Source organism: Populus euphratica, unplaced genomic scaffold, assembly GCF_000495115.2.
Source record: "Populus euphratica unplaced genomic scaffold, PopEup_1.0 scaffold25.1, whole genome shotgun sequence".
In the NCBI taxonomy this organism is placed as follows: Eukaryota; Viridiplantae; Streptophyta; class Magnoliopsida; order Malpighiales; family Salicaceae; genus Populus; species Populus euphratica.
This window is the reverse complement of record NW_011499851.1, coordinates 2,227,941-2,249,506: the sequence shown is the minus strand read 5'-3', so window position 1 is coordinate 2,249,506 and position 21,566 is coordinate 2,227,941. Positions and strand designations below refer to the sequence as shown.

At 29.1% G+C, this 21,566-nt stretch overlaps 3 protein-coding genes across 8 annotated transcripts in view; all 3 read right to left on the bottom strand.

The window, feature by feature from the left end:
* LOC105121678 (glycine-rich cell wall structural protein 1.8-like) overlaps positions 1-748 on the bottom strand; it is a 1,673-nt gene extending 925 nt beyond the window's left edge. Inside the window, exon 1 of the mRNA XM_011020403.1 lies at positions 22-748. Coding sequence (XP_011018705.1) covers positions 22-583 — 562 coding nt within the window. The 5' untranslated portion in view covers positions 584-748. The remainder of the gene's footprint in view (positions 1-21) is intronic.
* Positions 749-5,395: 4,647 nt separating this feature from the next.
* LOC105121567 (glycine-rich protein DOT1-like) lies at positions 5,396-6,752 on the bottom strand. Of its 6 annotated transcripts, XM_011020257.1 has the most exons (3): positions 6,227-6,752; positions 5,885-6,126; positions 5,396-5,773 (listed from the first exon to the last, which is right to left on the bottom strand). In XM_011020257.1, the coding sequence occupies exons 1-3, from the start codon at positions 6,735-6,737 to the stop codon at positions 5,492-5,494; spliced, it is 1,035 nt and encodes a 344-aa protein (XP_011018559.1). In that variant the 5' UTR covers positions 6,738-6,752; the 3' UTR covers positions 5,396-5,491. The 6 variants fall into 6 exon arrangements, with proteins under 6 accessions (XP_011018559.1, XP_011018560.1, XP_011018563.1 ...); XM_011020258.1 differs by having other exon boundaries at positions 5,885-6,752; XM_011020261.1 differs by having other exon boundaries at positions 5,396-5,944; positions 6,122-6,752.
* A 10,350-nt stretch (positions 6,753-17,102) lies between these two features.
* Positions 17,103-17,964, bottom strand: LOC105121566 (uncharacterized). The gene is made up of 3 exons (XM_011020254.1): positions 17,741-17,964; positions 17,394-17,475; positions 17,103-17,311 (listed from the first exon to the last, which is right to left on the bottom strand). The coding sequence occupies exons 1-3, from the start codon at positions 17,912-17,914 to the stop codon at positions 17,205-17,207; spliced, it is 363 nt and encodes a 120-aa protein (XP_011018556.1). The 5' UTR covers positions 17,915-17,964; the 3' UTR covers positions 17,103-17,204.
* Positions 17,965-21,566: the final 3,602 nt, after the last annotated feature.

Sequence of the window (21,566 nt, the reverse complement as noted above, 5' to 3'; positions counted from 1 at the left end):
CCCCCCCCCCCCTTCCACCACCTCCACCATGTCCAGCAGGAGCACCATATCCAGCTCCACCACCTTCTCCACTTCCACCACCACTTCCATATCCTGCACCGTGGTCACCACCAGCACCATAACCAGCTCCTCCTCCACCACCACTTCCACCACCTCCACCATGCCCACCAGCAGCACCATAGCCAACACCACCACCTTGTCCACTTCCACCACCACTTCCATACCCTGCACCGTGGTCACCTCCAACACCATAACCAGCTCCACCACCAGCACCAGCACCACCAGCACCACCACCACCATAGCCAACTCCACCACCTTCTCCACCTCCACCTCCATAGCCTGCACCATGCTCACCTACAGCGCCCCCCCCACCCCCCGACCCCCCCCCCCCCCCGCCCCCACCCCCTCCACCATAACCCTCAACACCACCACCACCACCAGTAGCACCATGGCCGGTTCCATAGCCAGCAACTGGAATATGACCAGGTATTTCTTCAAGATTAAGAAGGGCTCTAGTAGCAGTACATATGCCCAAACCTAACAAAGCAAAGAAAACTGAACAAAGAACTTTGTAGGTAACCATATTAGGACGTATTAAATTCACAGGAAACTTGTTTTCAGTATGCAAGTGCAGGTGGTTATTTATAAGAATGGGAAGGGGTCCAAAGCCGCGTTTCTTTGCTCTAGGAGTGGTTGAGGCACATGCAAAAGCGAAGAAGCGTGCCCCCACAGACTGGTCCACCAAACATATACACAGAGTGCCGTCAATCACCCAAAGTAGGCTCGCTCTAGCAACCCAAGGGAAGAAAAAGACATAAATAGTCTCCCTCTCACTCACTCTCTAGACTGTGCTCATTTACTGTCCTCCATATTCTGATATAATTCGTGCGATATCCATTTCTAGAGTGGAGGATTGTAGGAGTAGACCTAAAACCTAACCTATCCACTTTCCCTCCTAGCTAGCTACCGACAACCCTCTTTCACAGCAACACCTGGTTAACTGCTATGCTCTATATCTCAACTTATTAAAAGTTGGCTACATTTTAATCAAATTCAATGCATATGATATGCTCTTGGTAGATGTTAATATTTTTTATAGTAATCATAATAAACATCGGCTACATTTCATTATGGCTCGTAAGTAATATCATTTTCCCTAGTTAGTCACTGTTGAAAAATTGAAAAAAAGAAACATAAATGTCGATGGAAGATATTCCTTCGCAATTTACTGATGGAAGCTAGATGAAATTTTTTGTTAGTAATCCAGCTGGAAATGGTGACGGAATTAAAAAAAATATCATTGACAATTATGGTGGCATTATTGAGGTGTTAAATTACTGATGAGAATTTCATCAGTGATTTTAAGAGAAATTAAAACTCGACAATGGCTTTGTTCAACTCATTTTAATCTTTTTCTTTCATCAAATAACAGTCGACAACCCTCTCCTCTCCTTACAAAAAAAATCCGACAGCCCTTCTTCACAAACTCTATAAATCCAGCCACCACAACTTGCCACCCCCGAAAAAAAGCTCCTCTTTGTTGATTCTATTTTTTATCAAGTTTTACTTCATTAAACAAACAAACTCACTCATTTATGTTTTAATTCATTTATATTATAAACTAATTTATTAAAATTTATTTGTATATGTAAGTTCTTTACTTATTTTATATTGATAATTTTGTTATATTAATGTATGATTTATATTTTATGGTTTGTTTGAGATTTGAAGAAATTGATTTAACTTGTCACTTGATAAAATTAAGTGTGATGTTTTATTACTTAGGTGTGTTAGAATTGAAAAAATAATAGGTATCAATTATTTTTTTATGTTAAGTTAAAAATCTAGAAAAAATAGATTTTGTGTGTAATTGATAATAATTAAAGGCATTCATTTAGGATGAATAAGTTTGAATAGAAAAAATGATGGATAATTAGTCCAGTCTAGTTAATTTTAGTCAATTTAAGGTTTTGTTAAAAAAATATGGTTTAGTTAAGTTAATGTGTAAATGTTGATAAATTTAAGGTTAAGTTAATAATCATTTGTTTTTATTGAGTTATTTTAAGTTTTATAATTATATAAAAATAAATTTTTTAATTGATTTTTAGGTTTACCAGTATTAAAGGTGCTTGTTTCATCACATCTATGATGAAATAGTTGTTTAAAGAACTATTATTTCAATGGAGGTAGCTTGATGAATATTTTCAATGAATGTATATAATAAATTGGGAAAAAAAATTTAATAATAGATAAATAATCTCAAACTCAAATAACTAGTTTTTAAAATTATGAAAGTGAATTCATGTATGAAATCAATTAATTTCTTTTTAAAGAATTGAGAGCAACAAGGGACTTGCGAGGAGAGTATGAAAAAACCATATGCATTAGATAAGTTTAATGAACCAATATTCAATATATACTTATAAGTTACTGTTAAGTTAACATTATAATATTATCCTATATGTGTTTTCTTTTATTGGTTGCACTAAGTTGCATGATTTTGGTACAATACCCACATAAGAGCAATGAAGAGAGTCAAGCCGAATGACATAGATATATGAAAAATATAAAAACTAAAGTATGTCAGATATTATAATTGAGCAATGTATCTTGAATTTATGGTATTATGAAATTTTACAGTATATCTTTGTATTTAGTTTGAGAGACTTACATATTTCATGAATGATGAGACATTTAGTTATGGATGTTATTCTTGTGTACTTTAAAAGCAATATATTTAGAGAATGATGAAACACATAACTGTGTCTATTGTTCCCGAGTTTAGTATGAGAAAGCTAGGTATTTCTTGTTTACCTTGTGTTTATGGATTTATTGTGAGAAAGAAATTATTAACTTCAAGGGGTCATAACAAGCACAAAGAAAAACATTAAAATATTTTACTTGGAATCAATATTCCATCATTATTTTTGTTATAAATTCCATTAGAATGTTCCAAACCATTAAAGAACTTTTTTAAAAAACATACAGAAGGTGTAGCAACTTGATGATGGAACCGTTGATAAAATTCTTTATAAAAAAAATACTTAATAAGTTTCAATGGATAATAGGCAGTAAAAGCAAACTTTTAAAAGAAAATGATGTTATCATATTATTTGATAATTTTATCTATATTTACCTAGTATTTTGTCCATGTTTTATAAATAAAATGCATTGATAATCTTTATTTTATATTTTGAAAGAACATTTGGATCTAATATTTGAAAAGAAGTAAATTAAAGATAAAATTCAAACCATATTCCAATTGATGTCGAATATTGATGTATTTTATCTCTAATTGATGTTTTATGCATAATTTAAGTTGTAAAGGTCAAAATAAAATGATTATAATGGAATTAAAAAGCTAACATCCATACCTTTCTTTATATATATGGCAAAAGAAATAATAAAAAAAAAAGGTATGAAAATCATAGCCTTCAAAGACAAGTTTTGTATTTTGTTAATTTTGACTTTCAACCATTTCGACTTGAATATCTTGAATTAAAGAAGTCTATTTTATACAAACTCAATTTCATTGAATTCCTAACTCAAATACCTATAAACTTACCAAATTTCAATAGAAAAAAAATGCTCGAAATAGTAATTGAAGACATGTCCTTCTCCTAAAAAATCTCAAGATTTGAGTCTTTCCTCTCTTTTATGAAAAAAATAGTAATAAAATAAATTATAATGATAGAGTTTTTTGGTTAATTAATAATTTATAAATATAACTAATTAAATATATCTTTTTTTTTCATGATTTGTTATCCTTATCATATAATTTGCTTATTCTGATTACTAATTTCATTGACTGTATTGCATAATTTCGTTGATTTGTTATCTAATTTTTTATTTATTGGTAACAATAAGTTACTAAATATAATCTATCACTTTTGATGATAAGACTTGCTTTTGTTTTCATTTTTTTTTTATAAAAATAACAAGATTTGTTATTCAATTATAAATACACATATTTTAGAATGTGATTTTAATTTATTTTTTTTATGAAAATAGATGATTTATTGAAGAGCTTAGCCAATTAAAAAATAACTAAAAATAATTACAAAGGACAATTTGAACAGGAAAAAAGAAGAAGAAGAGAATTGGTATATCGAACATAATAGTGTACAATATTTTACTTCATTAAAAATATTCATGTGATCTATTCATTTCATCATGCATTTCATTTTTGTTTGCAAAACATAATCAACTTAATTATATTTTATTACATATTTAATAGTTTCACAAACTTACATTCTGCTGGTGTTATCTTGTATGTAATTTGTTATCTTCAATAACTTTTTATGATGATCTAACACCATTCACTTATTTATAGTGAGGGAATGATATGATTATTAGATAAAAATAAAAAATTCAATAAACATTAATATAACAACAACAATAACTACTATCATAACTGTCATCACCAATACAAATAATCACAATGATAATTAAAAGTTTATTTTTATTTTTTTAAAAAGTATTTTTAAAAAATAATTTTTTTGGATATTTTAAGATTTTTTTGATTCAATACAAAAATAAATTTTAAAAAATAAAAATACTATTTAAATATATTTAAAAAATCTTTAAAAAAGCAACCGTTATTACGATATAAAACAGGCTCTATAATTATCACTATAATTATCATCATTCCATTACTACTATCATCTACATCATTATTTTTCTTATTTCATTTTTACCACTTCACAAATATTAATAGAAAATAAAATTTTATTTTTATAGGAAAATTTATTCCTTAACATATAAAAAAATTAAAAATAACTTATTTTTCAAGAAAACACACACCTCTAATTAGTATTAAAACACAATTTAATTCCAATAAATTTAAGTCAATATGATTCATTTTTTTAATTAAATTCAATAAGTGTTGTATATTGATATTTTTTTTGTGATTTGTTTTTAACTAACATGTTTTCATTTGGTTTTTTTAATTGTATTTACAATTTTTTTCACCGTTTTATATATACAAGTAACTTTTCAAAAGAGTAACCAACACTTCAAGCAAATGTAACTTTTTATTTACATAACCAACACTTTACGTTGGCTATTTATTTGATCAGTGTAGTCTCATTTTATTAATGAATTGGAGGCTACTTGTCATGATCATGTTATGAATAACAAGTATTGTAAAGTTATGACATTTAAGAAATAGCCCATAAATTACCTTCGAGCTGTATATATATCAGCCTCGAATTTATTACGATCTAGCCATTGTCAAGGACGCAGGGATCTAGCCATTGAAAGCTGACTCTAAAATTCCCAAAATTGCTGGGGACTAGGGAATTATCCAACTTGGAATTCCAATCATTCAACGAACACTAGCATAAATTAATAATTGGGCTCCCAAATATTTATCTGGAAGCTCTGAAAATTAGGATAATGCTCCAAATGGAAATTATATGTGTTGTAAATTATCAATGGAGATTTGGCATACAACGAGACAATGCAACCATTTGGCTTCATTTAACCTGCATTATAAATAATTTATAGGCATCTTCTTTAATTTGACCTTATTCTTAGCACTATAGGCTAGAAGACACGTAAACGTATTTATAGGATCATAAAATAGTGAGAGTGCAGAATCAAGGCGCATAGTCACCACCTTGGCCGCCACCCTCACCCTTCCCACCACCTGCACCATACCCGGCACCATGTTTACCCGCAGAACCATAACCTCCTCCGCCACCACTACCACCTCCTCCTCCACCACCTCCACTAGAGCCACCTGCTCCACCTCCATGACCTGCTCCTTCGCCTCCACCGCTACCAAATCCGCCTCCAGCACCGGAACCGCCTCCACCTCCTCCACCACCACCACCACCACCTCCAGAGCCACCCACTCCACCTCCATGGCCAGCTCCTTCTCCTCCACCACTACCATATCCTCCTCCATGGGCACCTCCAGCACCAGAACCACCTCCACCACCTCCACCACTGCCGCCACCTCCTCCTCCTCCGTTTCCTTCTCCAAAGCCTCCACCGGAGCCAGCTCCTTCACCTCCTCCATAGCCAGCTCCACCAGCACCAGAACCTCCTCCACCTCCAACCCCACCACCACCACCACCACCCGATCCTTTTCCTCCACCACCACTTCCATATCCACCACCACTTCCATATCCAGCACCGCTAGCTCCTCCAGCATAACCAGCACCGCCACCACCACCACTGCCTCCTCCACCACCACCCGATCCTTTCCCTCCACCACTACCCCCACCTTCACCACCACCACTTCCATATCCAGCACCACTAGCTCCTCCAGCATAACCAGCACCGCCGCCGCCGCCACCACCACTGCCTCCTCCACCACCAGCACCACCTTGTTCAGCAGCACCACCATAACCAGCACCACCACCAGCACCTGAGCCACCTCCACCGCTATATCCTCCACTTACATCTATACCAGCCCCAGCCCCATGGCCACTTCCATAACCACCTGCTGAAATATGTGCTTCAAGAGTAAGGAGGGATCTTTTTGCAGAGCATATCCCTAATAATCCTATAAACACAAAGAAAACGACTGCAAGAACTTTGTGGTTAGCCATGGGAATGTTTTTTAATCCCATCAACTTGGTTTTGAACTGAAAACCGGCGGCAAGGTACTTATAGGGATGGGGTAGGGGTCCAAAAGCGCGTTTACGGCATAGAAAGCAGTGGTTGAGGCACAATGTGATATTGGCTTGATGCCCCCACACAATCCAGGATGTAAGACACTCAGTCATACTAGTAGATCCACGCGAGAGTGCTTCTTGCTGGTGCCCACATTTTGATTATGTAATGTACATGAATTTGTTTGCCTAAATTAAGTGTTAATTAATTGGCCTAAAATCTTCTTACCCTCTAGCAAAAGATAGAGTGATATCCGACTAACTCGTACTCTTCTCACATCAATTGCTAATATAGTAAAAATTGTCATATTCGCCTGAAACCTCAAATGATGCAGCGTGTTGCATTTGATGTTTACTTGTATATAATACTTAGCCAATATTTTACTTTGCCTTTTTGTTATCAGTCATTTTACTACCTTTTGAAAGGTGTATTTTAGCCTTTTTAAGACAAAATTTAAGGATGATTTCTCATAATAATATGAAATAATATTTGTCCACCATGTGTTCTTGGAGCATATGTCCCAGTACACCGTTAGCCAGCTATCCCATGCAGCTTGCGTTGTTTTGCACGTGTTTTTATGTTTGTGGTGCAAAAATATAGCAAGGTATTTAGTAAATGTAAGAATTATATTTTATCCAGTGAATCCACTAAAAAATTAAGTTTGAAAGATAATTTTTGTGAAGTAGTATATGGTTTTTTAACTGAATTTTATAAAACACAGCTTATTTTTGCGTTTTAAATTTAAAAAAAAAATTATTATTTTTTATTTTTTCTTTCAAATTAATTTTTTTGTATTTTTAGATAATTTTAATATACTAATATAACAAAATAATATTTTAAAAATAACAATATATTATTTTAATGTATTTTCAAGTAAAAATATCTTAAAAAACAATCATAATCACACAACTTCTAAACATGTTATATATATTTTTGCTACACATAAACTTCAATTATAATTTTTACATATAAATCTAACAAATTTTGATTAACTATATTTTTTAATTTTTTTTTTAAATTACAATCATAAAAACTATCAATATAAAAAGGTTGACAATATCTGATCTTCCGCCGCTATATAACTGATTTTGAATTAATATATGTAGAACTTATCATATTGGTGAGCAGTGATTTCAACCACTACTTATAATTCTTCGGCCATAATCATTATAAAAATGGCTAGCTCGGCATTGCCACTACTTACTTGTCCGGAGATGAGTAGGTATCATCTTCAAGTCATAGGTGTGCTTTTCTTTTTCTGTTTTTTTTAATAAGCTGAGATTGGTTAATAAAACTCTTAAAAAGAATGAAAATTTGAACAAAGCCTCAAAGTACACCAAAAGAGGAAGTCTTTGTATAGTCTTCACGGCTAGAACTAGCGTAAGAGAGGGAAAAAACGAATAAAAAACATCCCCACCTGCATCTCTTCAACACCTAAATCAGACATATTATAAAGACTAAATTGCTTTGCTTGTTTTCCATGTACTTGATGACCAACTTAATAAAACTTCTCTTCTTTTATATATATATATATATATATAAAAGTAAAGATTGAGTTACTTCCAAGACTACAAGTCCAGGTAAAGGGTTCTGCAATCAAAGAATCTTTCATTATATCTTTTATGTACAGTTAATATAGAAACAACAACAAAGCATCTACTTATAATCCATTACTCATTTGCATGGAGATTGTGGACTTAGTTTATAATATAGTGGGATATCTCTTGGTGCATTTCCAAATCACTAGATAACTTACTTTTTTAATGGCCTCACATGGTTTTTTGAAAAATTTCAAAAGAAAGCATGGCATCAACCCTCTATCTTTTGGCATTTTTTTGGAGCATTTGGCTAGCTAGAAATGACTTGCTTTTTTAATGAGGCTCGACCTAATGTGAAAAGATGCTTTTCTACAACTTTGATTCATGTTTCTTTATGATTATAAACTAGTGCATGGTCTAATAATATTAAGTCAAGATAATTAAGGAAATAGAGATCTTTGTTTTTGTTTTTCTTTGTATTTTTTTCTTCTATAATAACTTTTAATATTACCTGTTTAGTTATTTACTAAATGGCTAATAACTAATTTTTAATAAAACTACTGATGATTATCCACAAAAACAATGTAAAGTCCCACTCGCATCTAATTGCTATATTTTTTTTAATGAAAAGCTGTCACGTCACTAACTAAGTCTAAGTGCTGTTAAGGAAATTCATCCTTGTTGGAATTTACTCATTATATTATAAAAATTGGTTACAGATCATCATGATTAGAAGAATAAAAGGCTAAGAACAAATAGTTATTCTTAGATGCCACTCATTAGTAACATGGAAAACTACTTTAATAATCCGTATTGCAGTGGCAGGAGTAAGTAGAGATAACAATTAAATTTAATCATGGATACAGAATGTATGAGAATTTTTTTGGATATTAGTTTATTCAATGAGTGATGAGTGATGGATTAAATATTGATATTAAAATTCGATACAAACTAAAAGTCTATATATATATATAAAAAAAAAAAAAACCTATAATTTTCTAATTTAATATAGCTATACATGCCTTAAATAAATAAATATTTTTTTATACATACTAAATAATATATAGTAAGATCGGACAATGAATATTGTCTGAATAGATACCCAGAATATAATTAACATGGTATGAATATCTAGATGTCTTGATAGAATATAAATAAAATATGGATATAATGGAAGCGCTCAATTTAGGAATATCTATTGCCATCCTCATCTTATAAGCAAGTATCGTTGGCAAACTCTGACATTAATTCCTAACATGCACGTACCGTTGCCATTATTGTCTAATAATTTGTTAGAATTTATTAGCATGCAACATTTAGCATGGCAAGTTCTTGCAATCCTTAACAACATTGTTCTGGTTCGATAGGACTGATCAACAAAGAATTCATGGCTGCCATTCGAGGTCTTGCTGATGATCATTATAGTTTTTCACACATGATTAATAATTAAAAAAAAAACAAAGTTTTTCACCCATTTTCTTTATTCGTTTCTAGAATCTGATACTAAATGAACTGTAAGCCATCTGACAAGGACCACCTTCTCAAATGGGCTCTAAATCCTGTCTCCAGATTTTCCCAGTCTCAATCTAAAGCCACTCACTCATTTTCATTATCACGAATATTACACTGTCAAAAGTCCCTCACTTTCTTATTAATATCATTGCATATCGTCAAAGTCGGTGCATTTACATGTTCCTCTTTGTTTTCTCGGCCTTGCATATCCTTGTGATATCGTCATGATTAGAGTTTGTAAATTAGTGCAGTCCAACCAAAACTCCCATGTGGGCTGTAGCTAGTACTTTTGTTTATTTAGCTATGCGCGTAATCTCTAAACTATTGAACAATTTTTTATTTTTTTTTCATCATGTTTACGCAGACCCTTCAGTTTTTCTCCCTAAAATCCCTCAATAACAGATGAACCCTGCCATTACTGCTTAACGCTTATGTGGCCAACATGGCATTGCCCAATCACGCACTTTCTCGCCACTAATAACAATGGCCGTTCATATATATTTTAATTAAGAGAATGGAATGCCTGTATCTTAATTATTATTGTATTTGTTTTTCAGTTACAAACGGGGCCCTAATTAAAGCCCAGAGAACGAAAACAAATCTAGCTGCTTACAGAACCTGTAATTCGCTACTGTACAAAAATATTTCTACAAGATCTCCCTAATTAATAAAACTTTGAAGCTCTGGGAAGGATTACGTGCATCTATCCTTCACTTGCCTTTTCTGTTACTAGTTACTTTGCTAGGGCGATATTTGATGCATTGGCATATGCATTATGCAATGACGAGTTGTTATTGTAGGGAGACCGTAAGCTTTAATTATTTATATTTTTGTTTAGCTATGCACTATGGTGAATTATGCTAACATTCGATATCCATGCATTACTTAGCTGCTAGCTAGCTTCATGATATTGCTGTCTACATATAGCTATCATGGCCTTTCTCCCCATCTCTAGTTAATTATTTCTTCATTACACGGATTTATCAAGATACTGTCCACGGCAGATCCTTCCTAGCTAATTAAACTGAAATACAGAAAGCATGAAACGGATACAGTAGATGTTTTACACTTTCAGGTGCAATGTCCAACCCTTTTCTTTTGATTATATGTATATCAAAGGTGCTGCTTACCTATTATCCCCAGGAACAATACACCTGCTGCTACCTTTATAGCATAAGCATGCAAGAGTATAGTGGGAAATCACATGCAAGCGCCATGCCTCTACTCTTGTCTTCAACGAGTGGGACCGTTCCAACCCATTTTGCTTACCGAGTGGGATCCTTCTTTTCTCCACGCCTATGCTTCCCACCCAATACATCATTGGTGACGTCCACAACAGATTATAGGTGCGTGTGTATACATACAGAAACTCTAAAAATATTTTAAAACAAGTAAATAAAAATTAAGAAAATTATAAAATTACATTGAAATTTATTAAATTATTAAATGGGGTTCTTATTTAAAAAAAAAACACAGAGAATCCATGATTATTGTATTGATAACCTTTAACTTTTTGAATAAAAGGATTCATGGAATTCTTATTATTCTTTTCAACAAACTTTACTAATATTAAAAAAATATATGTTTTAAACAAAATGATCGATAAAATCGAGAGTTACAAATAATTTAAAAGAAATATTTTAAAATCAAAAGATTCTTGAATAATATTATATTGATATTAATATTTTTCATATTAAAAGTTAATAGCATCCGACTAAAACTTGTAATTACCTCTCATACCTTATTTATTCATGGGATAACAATCGATTTTATTATAAAGAGGAATTATTTAAATAAAAGAGTTTATAATATTATAATACTAATAGTAATTATACTAGGAGATCACATTGCAAAATTTTCAAATCAATAAATAGTATTAATCTCTAAAATTTAATGATTTATTGAGTTTTAGACATCTCTTTCAAGTTAATTCAATCATAAATATTTATTAAATATTATTTTCATAGAAACATTAAGATGAACTACAGATAAAATAGGTAAAAAAAAAGTTGCTAGCTTGTTTTATGATAACTTACAAATCTTAATTGATCTTTCAAAGATTCTAGATAAAAAGTTTTAGATAAAAAATTAGTTATATAAAAAGAAAGATATTTATTAGAAGGACATCTTGGTGAATTAAGGGTAAAATTTAAAAAATTAGTCACGACCTTATTCTATGGTAATTTAAAATCTTAACTTATCTTTAAAATTTTAGATGAGATACTGATTATACTAGAAAAAAAGAAGAAGATAAATATCACTCTAAAGCATCCTACAAGGTAAGCTACATTATGTTTATTTTTAAATGACAAAAATACATGCCATGCTTTTAGTATAATTTTCCTAATCTACTACATGCATTTTTATTAAAGGTTAAGAATCACTAAACCTAAAAAAATATTTGCGACCTAGGCTTGGAAATGAAGCCCAATTCTTACTTTCAAAATAAAAGTGTTCGACCTAGAGGATGTGAATGATAAATTGATCTTTATACTTGTTTCTTTGATAATGTTCAAAATGAGTTCAAAGCCTCTAGTCATATTTAATGGGTGTTGGTTGGGTCATGTTGACTCATCCTAAGACCACTCATAATAGTAAGGAGGAACATATTGCAAAACTCAAATATTCACAAGAAAAATAACTAAATAAAACTTTCAAGAAAGTATTTAATATGTGTTTGTATTTTACAAAAATAACAAAGTTCTAACTTCACAAGGATATAATTCTTTTAATAATTTTAATATATTCAGGTTAATTTTTTGGTCAAAATATAAATTTTGTTCTTTAAAACCTTAAAGTTTTAACTTCATGGGAACAAAACCATTTTAAGAATTATATCATCCACATGTTAATTATTTTGATAAACTATTTAAATTTTTTGAAAACAACATTACACATTTAAAAAAAAAAATAACAAAAACCCAACTTCTCGAGGACATAACCCTTTTAAAAATTATATTATACTTGAATCAATTTTTTGACCAATAAACATCACACAAAGAAACCAAAAACCCATATAATCATAACATTATATGAAAATCCAACAATAATTAATAAACACAAAATCATAATAAAATTAACAGTGTATTACAAATTCATCAAAATAGGTAAGTTATTGTATTTGGGTTTGAAATTGACCAATAAAAATTAATGAAGTTGGCTAGAAAATGTTGTTAGACTATATTAACAATATCGATGTGTGGGTTTCACACATTGTCATTACTATTAAGGTGAGAGATCACACATTAGTGCTAGTAATGCATGTATATAGTGTGAGAGATAAAATAGAAAGTAGACTAAGGTATTCTTTTGTTTTTGGTAGGGAGGGTTTTTTTTTTTTCCTGTTTTTAGCTTTTTTTTTCTTTCCATGTCTCATTAATTTTTTTTATGTGTTGTGTTTTTCTTGTTTCTTTTGTTATTTCTTTACTCATATTGAAATCTCCCTTGATTTTCTCTTAATTTTTCTTCATCTTTCTTTGTCTGATTTATCTCTTCTTATGTATCCAAGATAGTTTATTTATATGTCATTTTTTCTAGACTTTTTATCACTTCTTATCCCTTATCTCCTCACTCTTCTATATTTTATCTCATCATTGTTTTAGAGAGTGACTCAAACTATGGTTATTTATTTGAGTCTTTGTTTCTTTTACTTGATTGTCGTTCTACTCCTTATTTTTTGAATTTTTTTATGGTTAAAAAAAGGGATAAAAAATAGATTGTGACAATAATAATCACCTTATACATCTAATCTAAAATAAGTTACTTTATATTTGTTTTTAATTATAAAAAAGTTTAATGTGCTTACAAACTAAAAGTTTGCCTAAACTAATACATTTGTATTTGTTATTAAAGGTAAGATACAATTACGGATAAGAATCGTAATTTAGGACATGAGCTTTGTAACAAGGCATAATCCTAACTTTTAAAACAAAAGCATTAGACTAATTTATACGTGAGCAATTGATAAATATAAATCTATTCAAGATTATGTTGATTGAAATAGGTTTAAAGACCAATATTCATACTTAATGGACATATGTGGGATTATAATGATCCAACTTAAATTTACTCACATAATCAAAGAAAGGTATTCTAAAAAACAAGAACATGAAAATAAATTCATATATATCAACATGAATATATAGATTATTTACAATTAAATTTTAATGTTAAGGTTTTACAAATATTTATATTTATAAATTTAAAAATAGTGTTGTCACTATAAATAACTTTGCTTCTTGAAGGTTAGTGCTTGTGTAGCTAGAACAATAGTTTTGAAGAGTATTGTCATGGAGACCCTTATTATTACTATTAATATATCTTATTTAAATGTGTATTTATGATAAAATTATTATTTTATTTTTAACTTTGTAATGAAGCAAATATTTTATTAGATATATAATTTATTTTATTGATGTTAATTATTTTTCATGAAAAATAATTAATCAGGTGACCTATTCTTTTTTTTTCCTTCTTTAATTTGTCTTTTTGGTCATATCAGTTTATCTCATCTTTCTTTCTTAAGCATTGATCTTGAATGTTATTTTTTGATCATTGCAATCTTTATAAGATTTTAAATTGACTTTTATTAATATTAATTATTTTGCATGAAAAATGGTTTAGGGAATAATAGTTTTTTACAAAATTAATATTCAGAAATGCAGCTTTTTAAATTATATTATTTTCTCAATACTTTTTAAACTATGTCATTGTCTAAAGAATTTTACCAAACATTTATTTTTCAAAAAAAATTAAAATATCACAAAAAGAAATGCACTTGAGGGTATTTTTGTAAATTAAAAAAGACACTTAAGAATAAAATTGATATAATAAAATAATTATGAAATGGAGTGCCCTTTTAAGCAGCCCTTCGAAGAATCGTACCTGATAGGCTGTCGATGGTGCTGCCTTTACAGTGAAAAAGGACCGTTGAAGGATGGCGGTTTTAGCAGTATATGGCGTTGGGGGATCAAATCCTTTTCTTATCTGTTCTTCTTTATCTCTTATCAATTATTGCTTCTAAAACCCCAAAAAAGAATAGTGGTCTGGGCACGTGTTAGTTTTAAAGTGGTCAGGAGATCTGTCAAAATAACAATCTGTGCTTCAACCATTCCTCTACCTAAATATTTTTTTTAAGATTACAAAATAAAAAAATAAAAGACTTCAAAATTTATGTATGAAAATAACATGGTTTAAGGACTCCTAGTCATCCATGATTTTCTTAAAAAAAAAATTGAGAGGAATAATTTTAAAAATTATTTAAATTTTGAGTTTAGAAAATAAATTAAACTTTATTTTTATACACGAATAAGTGATATATTCTTGTACAAACACTAGAATACAAGAATAAGTATTCTATTTTTATACAAACTTTATAAATAAAAAAAATTATATTTTTGATGTAAAGTTAAATAGGTTTGACATAAGATATAAGATATGACTGAAATTGTTTTGGAAGGCGAGAAAACTACAACACTTATTAAGATAAAACTATGTACACCTATTTTTTTAATAAAAAAAAGAATTTGTTAACAATAAATAAAATATTTTTTTATAATTAATAAATAAAATGCTAAAACCTATAAATTCTTTAAAAAATAAAGAGTATGCTTCTTTAAAAAAATATTTTTTTTTTTTTTACACTTTTATATTTATATTTATATTTATCTTTTAGTTTATTATTTAAAAGTTTTTTATGTTAAAATAGTTCTTTTTATTATTGAGGATAAGAGGGAGTTTGTTTACGCGGCTGCGTCTGCGTTTTAATTAAAACGCAGCTTGCAGCCGTTTGATAAAGAAAAAAAATTGATTTACTATGTATGGATCCCATATAATTTTTATGTTTGAAATACAGTTAATAAAAATAAGAAAATCCTGCTTTTCATGCATAGTTTATGTTAATTTCACTCTTTAATTAATAGTATAATTAACATGAACAGTGTATATTGATACACTGTTTAGCAAACAGTGCAAGAGAATTGTACTGTTCACTTAAAAATAATGAACAGTGTAATTCATGGTTCACGAGTGAATTGCACACAGTTTTTTTTAATGTTAATTTTATTAATATTTTTTTAAAAAAAATTAGAGTGAATTAAATTTATTTGTATTGTGATGTGAACAATATTTTTTTCTCGAAAAACTAGTTAAAATGAATTAAATTCACTCATACTATAATATCAATTTTATACCTGATAATATTTTATCTAATTTTATTACACACTCAAAAAATTATGAAAACTTAAGTTCTTATTGAATGAATTTTATATGTAACGAAATTATAAATAGTTGAATGAAATAATAAAAAATATTTTATATAAAGTATTATTTATTTTATGATATAATAGGAGTACTTAATTATACAATATTTAAATTTAAAACCATTAATATTAATATATATATATTTTTAAAATTATTTTATAACCTCAATTTCAAAAGCATTCTTAACCAAACACTTTAAATTATTTTTTTTCAATCTCAATTTCAACCATAATTTTAACCAAATATCTACTTTTTTAAATTAATTTAAATTAAAAATATTTTTTTTCAAATCATAATCATAATAACTACTAAGTACCAGTGGCAACTATGCTCTACTACAGTACCAGTGGCAAGTATGCTCCAAGTCTCGTAGATAGTCACAATAAAGAGAGAAACTGAGAGCAGCATAGCAAAACCATTTAGTCATTGACCTTTTCATATCTATTTTTATCGACGAAAGGTCTCACAGCGAGGAAAATTATACCAAAAAAAGCCCTAGGCAAAGGGCTAAACACAAGCTTCCCATCTTCTTTATTCCGGATTGAATCAAAGCTTAGAGGCCCCAGGCCATACAGCATCCAGCAGCAGCCTGTGCTGTAGTCTGTGGACATTGAATTGCCAAACCACGAAATAACATCCAGGCCCAATTATAAGCATGCCAACCTCTATTCTTTGTTAGCACCTTTTATAAAAGACTTCTTACAAAAACTTCTATGGATCACTAACATACAAGCCACTAGTTGAGGTTATATTTTGTATGAGATCTAGATTTTGATTTAATTTAGTTTTTAAATTTTATAAAAATTACAAATAAATTTGGTTAAAAAGTATTTTTAATTTAACCAGAATTTTTTTTATAAAATTAAATTTAGATTTTATTTGATCAAACATTAGCGTAAATTTTGACTTGTACATCTAATTTAAAATATTTTTTTTAATAATAATAATAATAATATCTTTTTACTAAACATGCATTTAATTTAAAATCATCTACAAAAAACAACTCTTCAATTATGACTAAAAAGTAAAAATATTTTCATACGTCATAGACTCAGCCAGTCATCTAGTACATCTAAAAATTTGGCATTCCCTTTCAGGCACGCTCTTTGTTTTCTTGTTTCAATGCCTCACTTTGGCAGAGATCTTAAAGAACAGCGAGGGTTTTTAATTAACAATGAAACTTAAGATCAGCAACAATTGGACGAGTGTGTACATAGAATATTTCAAAAGAAAAAAGAATGAAGCAAATACCAAAGCGCAAGGGTACCTTCAATTAATAATGATAGGATTACAGTATTTTCTCTTTTGCCTCCTAGCTTTCCGCAAAATCCTTGCAGTGTCTTCCCTTGATTCACCGATTATGGGGTTTCTGATGCCTTGAACAGGGAAAACAGGTAGCATTTAGAGCGACGTTAGCAGATCGCATAATGGTTCTGAAAATCTTCTTCCTCGAAACACCTGTTTCTTTAACATCGAGCAAGCAGGAAAAACCTCCATCAATCTCCTCATCTGAATCGATAACAACTCTACTTTGTTCTTCCTGCAATATGGATCAACATTTTAAATTGACCAAGAATATTAGGTGAAAATTTTCTTTGAATCAGTAAGCAGAAGATTTCCCATGAAACCCATACAACAGACGTCATTCACGTGTTGTTTATTTTTTAAGGGATATAACTTTGCTGCAACTACTTTTACCACGCCAATCAACCAGGAAGAGCCAACAAACACCACATCCCAACTAAAACCCTGTGTTTGCTTAGAAACACTGGGAAGACCAAAAACATGTGCACACTAAGAACTACCTGTTGATCTGAAGAAACTCTGGTGCGTTTCTGCTCCCTGAAGGATGCCGCTTGCGTAAATGTGTGTTGTTTCACCTTTACAGACTTCCAACCTCCCATTTCCATCATCGGAACTGTTTCTGCTTGCCCAGCAACCTTTGGAAGCAAAGTCGGCCTGCAATCGAGAAAAATCATTCAGGGCTCTTAGTTTGATACAATGATTATTTCAATTAAGTTTAACAATTGAACAACCAAAGTGGATCATTAATTTTTCTTATGTGCTGTGTTTTTCTTGTTTCTTTTTTATTTTCTTTACTCTTACTGGTATCTCTCTCCATTTTCTCTTAATTTTTCTTCATCTTTCTTTGTGTGATTTCTCCCTTCTTATGTATCCAAGATGGTTTATTTATATGACATTCCATACAAATTTTTTTATCACTACTTATCCCTTATCTCCTCATCCCTCTATATTTTATCTCATAATTATTTTCTCCTCATCCTTCTATATTTTATTTCATAATTGTTTTAGAGAGTGGCTCAAACTATGGTTATCCATTTGAGTCTTTGTTTCTTTTACATACTTTTCATTCTACTCCTTATTTTTAAAATTTTTTATACTTGGAAAAAATAATAAAAAATAGGTTGTTATAATAATAATCACTTTATACATCTTATCTTATCTAAGAAAAGCTACTTCATATTTTTTTTAATTATAAAAAAGCCTAATATATTTACACGTTAAGAGTTTACCTAAACAAGTATATTTGTAATTATTATTAAAAGTAAGATACTATTATGGATAAGAATTATGATTTGGAACATGAGCTTTGTAATAAGATCTAATCTTCACTTTTGAAATACAAGCATTGGAACAATTTATATGTTGAGAAATTAATAGATATAAATCTATTCAAGATTATGTTGATTGAAATAGGTTTAAAGACCGACACTCATATTTAATGGGCGCATACATGGAATTATAATAATCTAATTTAAATTTATTCACATCATAAAAGAAAGGTATCCTAGAAAAAAAAAAACATGAAAATAAATTCATATATATCAACATGAATATATAGGTTATTTATAATTAAAAAGGTTATACAAATATTTACATTTATGAATTTAAAAATACTATTGTCATTATAAGTGACTTTACTTCTTGAAGGGCAATGATTATATAGTTAGAACAATAATTTTAAAGAGTATTGTTATGGACACCCTTAAACCCACGAATTCATATTCACAAAAGAAAAAATATATTACTATTATTGCTATATTTTTTTAAAAAATAAAATTATAAAAAAAATAATATCTTAAAAATATCTTAAACATGATAAAATTATTTATTATGCATTTTACTATCCACTCATCATTAATCTAGGATAATACTCAATGATGGTTCATTGATCTTATGTGGATTTATTAATAATAAAAAACTAATACATAATTAAATTGCAAGAAAAAAATCTAAAAAAAACATTTTAGAACACAATAAAGTTATTTATTAATCAATTCATTACTCATTAACATAAAACAATGTCTAATGACAATTCATTAATCCTATATGGATTTATAAATAATAAATCAACTAATATAAAATGAAATCACAATAAAACACGTCTTAGACAATATATTTAAACACAATAATATCATGTATTATTCAATTTATTACCTATTCATCAATAGCATTGGATAATGTTTAGTGACAGTTCATTTATCCTAAGTGAACTCATAGATAATGGAGCAACAAATACATAATGAAATTAAATGTTAAAACCATGAATACATAACATGACAAATAAAAAACATCATCAAATAAAAAAATATAAACAAAAAAAATAAAAAAATACCATCATCACTAGAGGCAGAGTAAGAAAAAAAAATTAAAGGGAATAAAATTAAAATAATTATTTTAAAAGAGTTAAAATTTTAATTATTTTATATAATGAAAGGGCTGAGAAAAAATTCCTTGCAGGGACCCAGTCCCTGCTAGCTCCCCTCTTCGTCATTGATCACAACACAACATAACAAATAAAAGATAGCATCGACAAAACATAAAAATTAATAATAAAAACAATATCAACATAAAAAATAAAAAATAACATCACCACACAACATCATAAATAAAAAAACAATTTAAAAAAAATGAAGAAAGTTGGAATAAAAAATCATTTGGTTGTGGAGATGAAGATAAAAATTGTGTTTTTTTTTCATTAGGGATTCTTTTTAACCAATTTTATGAACCAATTTAAATTTTTTCCCCCCACAAATATCACTTTAAATATTTATAATTTGAACCTCTGTCATTAAATTCAAATATGAACCATTAATTTTAATTAACTTAATTTCCATAATCAAATTTGAAAAAGCAGAAAATATTAAAAAAAATAATTATAAAAAATATGAGAAAGAAAAAAAAGAGAGAGAAAAAATACAAGACAAATATATTGGATTTTTATGCTTTTATAATTTACACATTTGTTAAATATATTATGTCACACACACATACATTATAATCCTTTAAAAATATGTTTTGAGAATATAATTGTATTAAAAGTTTGGTTTTTTCATTTTGTAAAATATACAAAAATATCAACTGTTCAAAATAAATAATAAATTATTCTATACAATCTCATATTTTTTAACAATTGAAAATTAATGAATTAAATAAATTATTTTTTTATGAATTGAATAAAATCAATTAAGTACAAATTACGTTTTTTTCAAGAAAAGGTTATAAGAAGAAAGGTTGTTTTGCTGAATGAGTGAGTATTTTAACATTATAAAAGAGAATAAATATCATTATTAAAAAATTAATATAATAATTAAGGAATACATGATATTAAAATAAAAATTATTAATCTTCTCAAACAAATCGAATTTAATGATAAAGAGGTGGGGATTAAATGATAATAAAAAAATGTGTGTTTATAATAAAATTATTATTTTATATTTTTAATTGTCTTATTTTTAACTTTGTAATTATGTAAATATTTTATTTGATGTATGATTTATTTTATTGATGTTAATTATTTTTTTATTTTTCATGAAAAATAATTAACCAGGTGACGTATTCTTTCTTCCCATTTTTTCCTTCTTTAATTTCTCGTTTCGATCATATCAATTTATCTCATCTCTCTTTCTCAAGTATTAGATCTTGAATATTATATTTTAATGATTAGATCTTCCTCAAATTTTAGATTGATTTTTATTAAAATTAATTATTTTACATGAAAATTGGCTTTGGGATTAATTATTTTATACAAAATTAATACTCAGAAATGCGACTGTTTTTTAAATTGCATTATTTTACCAATACTTTTTTAAACTATGCATTCTCTGAAGAATTTTACCAAACATTTATTTTTCAAAAAAAACTATCACAAAAAGAAATGCACTTGAGGGTATGTTTGTAAATTAGAAAAGACATTTAAGAATAAAATTGATATAATAAAATAATTATGGGACTCGACATGTAACATTGTTATGCGTGGTAAATTTGAGGTTTGACGTTTTTTAAGTACTAAAAAAATGTTGCATCCGTGTGCGTTTGTCTGTGGGGTCGAAGTACTCATTCGCAAGTCCCAAAAGAGCGTTTTGAGAAGAGAAAGTTTTCGAGACGTCCAATGAAAAGATTTTCAAAAGCAATTAAAAAAAAAAAAGCACCAATATTCCACCTTTTTCTTTTGTTCTTTTTACGTGCGATCAAATTGGAAAACGACACCTTCACGTGTACGGTGGGCTATGACACCACATGAGTTGGTCCTCCTACGTGGTCCAAACTTGACAGCCGCGGGAAGAGTAATTCAGGTAGCGTTTATTACAGTGTAGTTGTTTGTTTTTT